Source organism: Amblyomma americanum, chromosome 2, assembly GCF_052857255.1.
Source record: "Amblyomma americanum isolate KBUSLIRL-KWMA chromosome 2, ASM5285725v1, whole genome shotgun sequence".
NCBI classification, from domain to species: domain Eukaryota; kingdom Metazoa; phylum Arthropoda; class Arachnida; order Ixodida; family Ixodidae; genus Amblyomma; species Amblyomma americanum.
In genome coordinates, this window is record NC_135498.1 from 98,777,446 (window position 1) to 98,788,366 (window position 10,921).

A 10,921-nucleotide genomic window follows, 5' to 3' on the forward strand; every position below is an offset into this window, starting at 1 on the left:
TTTCCTTAGTTTTATTGCACCATCTTCATTATGCACGACGCCCTAGCTGACAACCTTCTTTCAGCCACTTAGGCTCTTCCCACTAACATTGTCAACGGTTGGTCGATGAATTTGGCCAGGTGCGCTGTGTGCATTCTGTCTTTTATGGAGTGAATAATAGAAAACTTGACAATCTTGTGCGCCCTGAAGCTCTGGAAAAATTGTTGCTTTTTCACTGCGGTTTATCGACGCATGCTCTGTAGTTCTGCAACAGAAGGATGTCAGATGTGAGGGTGTCAGACATATCTTCGAAATAACCGGAGGGAAAAAATATGGCAGTCCAGTGTAAACCTCTGTATTTTACTCGTACAGCTTATAAAAATTTCTCCGCGCCTTACGTTGTACTCTTGAAAAATTCAAGCTTGTATTTATGCAAGACACGTGTCAGCCACGCCGCTGTATATATACTTATCGCATTGTAGGGCACAACATAAATGAGCGTTCTTAACGCTGCAGATAATCCCGGTGCCAAATTGTTTCCTGCAGCCAGCTAATGAAAGCCCACGTGAACCAGCTCATCCCAAAAATTTCCACAGGAAGTAACGTGTGCAGCACAGAACTGTCATCGATTTAAGTGCAGCGAGCTTCATAGGACGGCTTCCTTTACTGGCCTGCGCATTTCTGAGCAGTGACAACCCATACGTGCTACGCCTCGTCGAGTTTTCTTTGCACAGCAGGTTGGTGCCAAAAACTATTTCCAACTGGGTATCATTTGTCTTAGCTGTCGTTATTGGGGAATTTCTGTTTACGAATTTTAAAGCAAACAGCTTCCTTTAAAGCAAAACAGCTGCTTTATCTGACCGAATGACTTCACCTACAGGGAACGGACATCGTCCACGGGAAAGGGTCTCGATCGGGGACCGAGTCAGAGAAGGTTGCTAATTCGCGTGGTTTAGCGGTGACGGAGAGGAAAGGGGTGCGTTACAACCCGCCGCGGTGGCTCAGTGGTTAAGGCGCTTGTCTACTGAGCTCCTCGCGTCCAGTGTGAAATATCGGCAGTGTTAGTTTCTTGCCAGGAAGAAGCGTCGCGTTGGTGTCCGCTGTGCCGAATGAAAAGTTTTCGAAAATGCCACCAGAGCGTGTCGTCGCCAAAGAAATCAAAAACTGTCGTCGCTCACATGCCGAGAAAGCACGCCAACGCTATTCTTGCTGGTTTACGCATTGGATTTCAGTGATCCACGGACATCCAGGGATAACGCAGCGGCATAAACAAGCTGTTCGCTTACGTAAATGATCATCTTTGACAGATTTTTTGTGTGCGTGCCTGCTCTCCAATTATTGTATGGTACCAAATATTGTATTGACTCCTGAATCCTCTGCTTTTCTACGTTGCGCAGTGCAACACATGCAGCGACCGACAGGAAAAATTGGAATAAGTTGGTTAACCTTTTCCCTCAAACCAAAGACATGAAAGAAAGTATGAGCTTCATAAATTTAATTTTGAAAATGTGAAGCTGGAGGATGCAAGAAAACAAGAGAGTAGCTTTAAAAATGGCACTGGATTGTTTCGTCCTAAGTGGGCAGGAAATGAGATCACCCGTAGCTTTAGCAAACAGTCGTTGAATGGTAACTTTACTCTCGGTGATTTCACACTGAAAAAGGAGGCTTTGTAGCACAAGTAGAAAAACTCCCCCTCGAAACTAGTCCGCAAGATACGAAGCATGACAGATCAACCTACAAAACGTGCCGGCATTGACGTGAGCCACCGAGTGACAACTCTCCATAGTGACAGCAGCAATGTAATGATATAGCTTAAGTGTAGGCAGAAGACAAGCACTGTTTATGCTAAGGCCTGTAAAAGCCATATCAAGAATAGTGAGCTAGGAATTTGCATCCAGCTCCTGCTATATTTTAATCAACATGCTCGCTTTGGCATCAACAAGGAAGCCTGATAACCAATGGGGGTTTGCGTCCACCTGTGATGAAAATGTAGCTTGAAAGACGGAAACAAGTCACGTCGTGCGTATTGCATGTTACCGGAGTCTGAAGAATATCGCTCATACCGACAATTCGTTGCGACGTATTTTTCTATAAGAACCCGTTGCTTACTCATTTAGCTACGCGGTGTCATGCGCAGAACCTCGTTTTATTCGTCCTTATCAATGCACGCTCCCTATAAAATAAGCATGGCTTCATTCCAACATTTCTTGATGAGCTCTGGTTTACCTTTGGCGTCACGTTTTTGGACACGTAGTACCATCAGACGACTAGTGTATTAGCTTCCAACTAATTTAAGTATTATGTTAAATACTGATCAGAGATGCGGGGTGGTAGAGCAACGAATCATGCAAGACCCCAGAAGACTTGCGAAGTGCGAGACGCATTCATACGTGCCATATAAAATTATCAACTAATATTCTTAAAGAATAGCATAAATATGGTTTCATTAGTTATCCGCCCTCCCTCCGGTAATTAAAATGTGTGTTTGAATTTCCCCAAAAAATACTGGCGTCTGCTGCTTTTCAGCGGTATCGCAGGGTGACTGGTGGTGACGTAAGTATCGTGTGTGTGTGGGGGGGGGGGGGGTGCGTGCGTGGGGGTGTGTGTGTTACCCACGACCTCTGAATATCGCGTCCGGTTCTCTACCAAGTGAGCTACTGGGAATAACAGCGCGTAGACGAGGAACAAAGAAAGAAGAAGACGACAGGACCGGCGCTGACTAACAACTGAAAGTTTATTAGAAAAAACACGCAAAATATACTCATTTGACAACCACGGGCGCGTGCGCAACACCAAAAGCCACAGTGATAAATCAATCACTTAAATCCAGATACATTAGTTCACAGTCATGAACTGTTACAGAGGGGGTCCTCACGCATGAGTCAATGTTTTTATGAATATGAAACGCTTCACACGCATGAGTCAATGTTTTTATGAATATGAAAGGCTTCACTGATTTCTCTTGTTAGTTTATCTTTGTGTTTGTACAGGATTCTAGTTTTATTAAAGATGGGTGTACATGATTTTTCAGAAGAATCAGGCTGGTTATTCCGGGGACAGTTTCTATAATGTAAAGCCAGATTTGAGGACGGAGCCCCTTTCAGAGAAGTGTTGTGGTCTCGTAGGCGGGTATTTAAGCACCTTCCTGTTTGACCTATGCAGGTCTTCCCGCACGAGAACGGCACTTCATACACAACCCCTTCAGCACAAGGGAGAAACCTCAGGCCATGCTTTATCTGGCACCCTCTTTTTGTTTTTCTTCGTTTCTTTTCCTCTTCCCTGGCCTTTCTATCTACAATGGCACACAATCTGCCGAGCTTGTTAGGTGCAGAAAATAAAACATCAACACCATACCTGCTGCCCACTTGCTTCAAACGGTGTGAAGTTTGGTGAATGTACGGAAGAACGGCAATTTCCTTTTTATCTTTTTGTGAATGATCCTGAGATTCTCCCCTTTTGACCTTTTTAATTATCTTACTACAAGCAAGTACTAAGACATCATCTGGAAAGCCCGCAATTCTTAGCCTCTGAACCTGCTGATTAAAACTTGTGCTGATACCATGCACGCATGACTTGGCAATGGCAGCACCTAGGCAAGAAACTGCAATGCCACATTTAACCACCTTCGAATGCGCCGAACGAAAACTGAGCAAAGGCTTTTCTGATCTCTGTAGGAAGGACCAGCACACGTGATCTGGCTTCGTTGCCAATCTTATATCTAAAAATTGTAACTCATTCCCTTGAGGTTTTTCACAGGTGAAAGTTAGGCCGTGTCCGCTTTCGTCAAAAATCTTTAACACCTTATCGACCTGCCTATTGAAGTCGTCGTGTTCCACAAAAACAAGATAATCATCCACATATCTGAAGATGCGTTTTGTATTGGCACCCAAATTACTCTTAACAACTTTATCTACATAACTGAGAAAGATGTTACTTAGTACAGGAGCCACTTTTAAACCAATGCACACCCCCTGTTTTTGAGTGTACAACCTCCCCTCCCATTCAACAATGGTGGACATAAGGAAAAACGATAAAAGCTCCAAAAAGGCCCCCACAGAGATCCCGCATTTTGAAATGAAATCGCTTTCTCATTCTCATCTTCTATACACTTGCGAACATATCGTAGCAGACTATTGTGCGGAAGTGGATAAAATAAGTCCTGAACATCTATGCTAAACATATTGCACGAACCCGGATTATGACACTTCAAATAGTCGACAACAGCCAGGGAATTAGACAGAAGAAACGGATCATCAATTGTTAGTGAACCAAGGTTTTTCTTTAAGAAACTTGAAACCTCATATTGCCATGTTGCACGCTCTGTAACAATACAGCGGAAAGGAACATCAGGCGTATGCGTTTTTGCTGAAAAAAATATGTCCAGACAGTCTTCTTTAGCATTCTTAACAGACGAGTGGAGCCATTGTAGATTCATTTCGCCCAGTAACCTCAAGGCTTCTCGCTTTTGCTGTTTAACATTGGCAGGCAATGGTTTAAAGTTCTTTGCGATGGCTACTCGGGACATATTTTTTTCAGCAAAAACGCATAAGCCCGATGTTCCTTTCCGCTGTATTGTTACAGAGCGTGCAACATGGCAATATGAGGTTTCAAGTTTCTTACAGAAAAACCTTGGTTCACTAACAATTGATGATCCGTTTCTTGTGTCTAATTCCCTGGCTGTTTTGGACTATTTGAAGTGTCATAATCCGGGTTCGTGCAATATGTTCAGCATAGATGTTCAGGACTTATTTTATTCACTTCCGCACAATAGTCTGCTACGATATGTTCGCAAGTGTATAGAAGATGAGACTGATGAAAGCGATTTCATTTCAAAATGCGGGATCTCTGTGGGGGCCTTTTTGGAGCTTTTATCGTTTTATCTTAAGTCCACCTTTGTTGAAAGGGAGGGGAGGTTGTACACACAAAAACAGGGGGTGTGCATTGGTTCAAATGTGGCTCCTGTACTAAGTAACATCTTCCTCAGTTATGTAGATAAAGTTGTTAAGAGTAATTTGGGTGCCAATACAAAATGCATCTTCAGATATGTGGATGATTATCTTGTTTTTGTGGAACACGACGACTTCAATAGGCAGGTCGATAAGGTGTTAAAGATTTTTGACGAAAGCGGACACGGCCTAACTTTCACCTGTGAAAAACCTCAAGGGAATGAGTTACAATTTTTAGATATAAGATTGGCAACGAAGCCAGATCACGTGTGCTGGTCCTTCCTACAGAGATCAGAAAAGCCTTCGCTCAGTTTTCGTTCCGCGCATTCGAAGGTGGTTAAATGTGGCATTGCAGTTTCTTGCCTAGGCGCTGCCATTGCCAAGTCATGCGTGCATGGTATCAGCACAAGTTTTAATCAGCAGGTTCAGAGGCTAAGAATTGCGGGCTTTCCAGATGATGTCTTAGTACTTGCTTGTAGTAAGATAATTAAAAAGGTCAAAAGGGGAGAATCTCAGGATCATTCACAAAAAGATAAAAAGAAAATTGCCGTTCTTCCGTACATTCATCAAACTTCACACCGTTTGAAGCAAGTGGGCAGCAGGTATGGTGTTAATGTTTTATTTTCTGCACCTAACAAGCTCGGCAGATTGTGTGCCATTGTAGATAGAAAGACCAGGGAAGAGGAAAAGAAACGAAGAAAAACAAAAAGAGGGTGCCAGATAAAGCATGGCCTGAGGTTTCTCCCTTGTGCTGAAGGGGTTGTGTATGAAGTGCCGTTCTCGTGCGGGAAGACCTACATAAGTCAAACAGGAAGGTGCTTAAATACCCACCTACGAGACCACAACGCTTCTCTGAAAGGGGCTCCGTCCTCTAATCTGGCTTTACAATATAGGAACTGTCCCCGGAATAACCAGCCTGATTCTTCTGAAAAATCATGTACACCCATCTTTAATAAAACTAGAATCCTGTACAAACACAAAGATAAACTAACAAGAGAAATCAGTGAAGCGTTTCATATTCATAAAAACATTGACTCATGCGTGAGAACCCCCTCTGTAACAGTTCATGACTCTGAACTAATGTATCTGGATTTAAGTGATTGATTTATCACTGTGGCTTTTGGTGTTGCGCACGCGCCCGTGGTTGTCAAATGAGTATATTTTGCGTGTTTTTTCTAATAAACTTTCAGTTGTTAGTCAGCGCTGGCCCTGTCGTCTTCTTCTTTCTTTGTCCCTCGTCTACGCGCTGTTATTCCCAGCAGTATGTACCAACTCGCTCAACTCTCCGTTTTATTCAAGTGAGCTACGGCGACGGCTGTCCGATGTGCTGCTTTTTGGTGGGTATTTTTGTTTTGCGAGTAAGCGAACCTTGAGAGTGTTCACCAGCGCCACGCTCATGCATAGCGGTGGACGTAGCACGTCCTCTAATACCGCTAGCGTGACGTGGAACGTCATCGTGGGTTCGGATCCCACCGGCGGCATGGTTGTTTTTCTGGTGCTTTGTAAGTAATCTTCTTTAGGCGACAGATTAATCAAAGTAACATTCTACCATAGATTGCGACTACAAATTTGAAAAAAATTTAGAAACATTCCCTTATGGACCATGGTTTCGGTGACTGTTGGCTTCCTTCATATGTTTGTCAAAGAAGCCCCTCATTTCCTTAACTTTGTCTGCTATATATATATATATATATATATATATATATATATATATATATATATATATATATATATATATATATATATATATATAATTTTTTAAACGCCCTGGTTGAGGCCGGTTTCATTTAAAATACCAAAAAACCCGTCCTTTGGCAGGCATCTGTTCCTTTTCTCGGCTTTCTGGACAGTCTGCCGGGTGTTGCTTACTTTGCCATTGTGCCTAACGTACATCCATATCAAGAATTGTTCTAGAAGTCGGATAATAAGTATTAAAAATACTTAATACATTCATTTCGGTTCTTCACCAACATGTCTAAAACTTAAACTCATATCGGATATGACAGTGTGGCGCTCGTACCAGTAGCAGCGACTGGCCACTAGCGGCATGCAGACCCACTGCCTAAACGGTGCACTCCCTGAAAAACAGACTGCCTTTTTTATATAATTTTGGAGACCAAAGCGTTAGCTACACAGCAGTTACACGAAAATAGATATGCAAATTATTTGTGCCTATACCTTATCACGTGCTTAATAATTTTCCCTTTCTATTTCCCTACACATAGCGGCAGTCAATAATTAGACTTCACTATCAAACTTTTTAGCGTTATTTACAAATTTGCATGTATTGATTAATCTTGTTCGCTGCGAATACGGTTGTTTTATGTGAAATGTGAATTCCACTGTTTTCTCGCTGTCCAGGAAATCTTAATCTCTTTCTCACCAGCTTTTGTAGCGACAGCTACATTGCGGTGCGGAACAGCTGCCGGCGGCGCGGCGCCGTGGCTGATCACGTGGTTCGTCAGGTGGTTGGTCACGTGACGAAGTTTCACTTGGCAAGCTGTAGCTATCACGTCGCTCCAGGTTTAACCAGAGCTAAACCACCGCCAATTTTTCCCCTGGGGACCCCCAACACTATGCTAAAGATAAGGGCTATGTGTTGATGGATGTAACATTTGTGTTCCTATCGTCCTTCTCCGGTGTTTGTTCAGTTGCGCTCGATTTGCACCCCGAGTGGAGTTGTTTAGAATCCATACCAATAAATACGCGTATATTTTCATTTCAGGACCTCTACCGCCCAGGAAATACCAGTAATGCTGGGTCGGAGACCATTCCGCCAAGTCATTGACGGTGTACCGAGGTGCCCGTGGGCCAACCCAGATGTCTTCAGAAAGGGTCTCTCCTTTCGTGCTGCAAAAGGCGATCTCGTCCAGTGTACTTACCCGAAAAGTGGATCCTATTGGGTGCAATACATAACGCAGTTGATCCTCAGACATGGTGAGCGCATCGCTACGTTCAGTGAATTCAGCCGCAACTACCGCGAGGTCGAGTACATAGACTGCGCTGACTGGAAATTGCCGCTTCCAGTGAGACTGTTCTTCACACATCTACCACTTCAGCGGGAGACAATGAACGACGAGGCCAAGTACATATACATGGCTCGCAATCCGTGGGACGTGTGCCTCTCGCAATACCGCATGACGACAGAGCTAAGCATCAGCCAGTTTCAAGACGGCACGTTCGAAGAATTCTTCGACCCTTTCATTGAAGGCGACCTGGGATACGGCGACTATTTTGAACACGTGGCTGCGGGATACGCCTTGAAGGATCAGCCAAATGTCTTCTTTTTGACATACGAGGAACTTAAAAACGACACTCGAGACGTGGTTCTCAGGTTAGCCTACTTCCTTGGTGAATGTTATGGCCGTACTTTGGAAGCTGATGCAAAAATGCTGCAGAATGTGCTGGAATGGTCGAACGCAGAGAATATGAAGAAGGTCATTGTGTTCGAATTGGGTGAAAGCCAGACTTCTGATTGGAATGCTGTATTCACCGCTAAAAGGGTGACGAGCAAGCATGGCGTCGATGGGGACAACACCAAATATGCCTTGGTTAAAGAAGCCAGGGTAGGAAGCTGGAAGGACTCTTTCACGCCTGAGCTGCTGTTTCGTTTCGAGAAGAAAATACAGGAAGAAGGGGACAAGGCATCATTTATGGAGCTTTGGAAAGACATTCGAGCAGAGGCGATCGCATTGTCCCACCTCTCGGAGTTGGATACTATATGATATTTTCTTAGTGCCAATGGGGGGGGGGGGGGGGGGGAGCGCTGCAAAAGTTCACAAAATAGGGTCGTTTTTTGTATTGCAATAAATTGCTTTGCCTGCTCGACATCATGATGAGTACCTTCTGCTGTCTAGCACTTATTAGCATCTTAACCTGAAAAAGACCATGCCTCATATTAAGGCGACTATAATGGCTCAGCTCGGGTAGAAAGCCGACTAGATTTTTCTAGTTTAATTGTCCTTGAGCCTAAACCAGGCATATGTTTTTCGGTGATCCTTCGCAGGCTTCAAGACAGCAACGTTGTGCTCATGTGTAGAGTGTGCAGGGAACTCTTGATAGACGTGATACATTCTTCGAGTTGAAAGAACGAAACAGCGCAACTAAACCGTGGGCCCAGAGAAAGGAAATACACGTATCAACACTTTCCCTGGTCGTCCCTTTTAGCTGCGCTGTTTCGTTCTTTCAAGGTGGGACACCAACTCGCCCACTACACTATGTTACTACAGTACTTCAAGTGTGGGGTAGGGGAGGGAAGGGACACACTGAAAGGAGGTGCGGCATCTATTAAGACTTTCCTGCTCGTCCTACTGTTCAAAACTGTTCCCCCTTCCTCTTGGGAGGAGGCCCTGCGATCCACAGACCATGAAAACCAGATCGCCGTGATTTTATAGACACTGTCCGAGGCTCCCTCCAGAGCACTGCTGGACTAGGAGGCCCTTCTACAGAGAGTATCGTCACTTTCTTTTCAATAAAACTGACTCTCTCTCTTCCGTCGGGTGTAAATTCCTGAAGTGTCCGTGGCTATACATATTTTAGGTTCATGATCACTTGACCTATTTCCAAGGAGACGGAATAATGATTGCTTACACCGCCTCTTCATTGCAACGCTCCATACGCACCACTTCCAGAACGTAAAGGAAGCTGTCTGTATACGATCTCCAGTGGCCCCACAAAAACGTTACTAGGCGTCCAGAAATGTGCTTTCTGCGCTCGCCAGGTGATTTTTCATGGCACTGCTCTAGACAGAAGAAGGTTCACAGCATCTTGATTGCAATTAAATTTTCTGCGGCAAAAATAAGAGCCGGTACACCGCCAGCAAGGCGGCCAATATCAGTACAGCATGTATATTAGTAATGGGAAACGAAAAAGAGAAGTTACAGCTTCAGAAAAAAAAATATAGACACACGCCGCACCCTCACACCAGTCAGCCGCCTAAGAGAAAAGTGCACAGGCATATCAATTGGCACCAATTGAGGAACTCTCACTGCCACGTGCAGATGGCAAAACAGACGGACAAAACTGAAAACAGGAGGAACTCATTATTAAGATCATGTAACGCTACGCACCGACAAGATTGCAGTTAGTGCTAACACCACCCAAAGCAGCCGAAGTAATCCGAGGATAGACGCACTCAGATGACGCTGAAAATCACTCCCTGAGTAGCAACCTAATTTTTATAGTCTGAACGGTGAGGGAACAGTGCACGGACAAGACACAAGGAGCACTGAAAGAAGCACACGGGCGCTGTCTCTCTTCAACGCGTGCAAACACAGGCACCATTGTGTGCCTACCAATATTCCTTGTCTCTCGTCCCTGCGCTGCTCCATCACCATGCAAAAGAACCAAATGGCCCGCCAACTCGCTGTTTTATAATCTTACAACCTAGAATGCATCGGAAACTTAAGCACAGCCTCCTGAAACAGTCCTCCGCCTCTGCCGTGATTCCCTAAATTTAACCGTTCACCCCAAAATAAATCTAACTCGCTATGTTCGGCATCAATGCACGGTGGGCATTCTACAAAGAATAGATAAATTTTCTTTTCTTTTAAACGAAAGACCTTGTTTCTGTTAATGGTCATGAGGTAAAACAACTTCAACACGGAGGCTACAGCAACGGGAAGATTTTTCCCACCCGTCCGCAGTTCGTGAAGTCATCGTGTTGCATTGTCTAGAACTTAAGCATGAAGCTGCACTTCCTCCACGTTTCGTGTGTTGTGAGACAGTAAGCATTAGGGTAATCGTAAAATCGTAAAACGGCATCGGAAAACATCAAGCGACGAATTATGTAACGACGCTTTGATGGAGCCGTAACGACTAACTCTTTTTGAGAAAGCGCACGTGAACCCGGGTGCATAACGGCCGAAGTAGAATTATTTTAACTTTTGCAGCTATTGTGGGTGTAACATGCGAGCAGAAACCTCAAGATGTTGCTTGCTACATATTATTTTCCACCCCGTCCGTTGCCCTCGCCTCCTTTTGTCGCTTGGCGCTAT

The 10,921-nt window shown here is 44.3% G+C and overlaps 1 protein-coding gene across 1 annotated transcript; it reads left to right on the forward strand.

Annotated features, from left to right (window-relative positions):
* The first annotated feature begins 288 nt into the window (after positions 1–288).
* Positions 289–9,583, forward strand: LOC144121662 (sulfotransferase 2A1-like). Its single transcript, XM_077654991.1, has 2 exons — positions 289–716; positions 7,651–9,583. The coding sequence occupies exon 2, from the start codon at positions 7,679–7,681 to the stop codon at positions 8,648–8,650; it is 972 nt and encodes a 323-aa protein (XP_077511117.1). The 5' UTR covers positions 289–716; positions 7,651–7,678; the 3' UTR covers positions 8,651–9,583.
* The last annotated feature ends 1,338 nt before the right edge of the window (positions 9,584–10,921 follow it).

What these genes read in the sequence shown, in the direction of transcription:
- LOC144121662 (XM_077654991.1), top strand. Translation starts at nt 7,679, where the DNA reads ATGCTGGGTCGGAGACCATTCCGCCAAGTCATTGACGGTGTACCGAGG.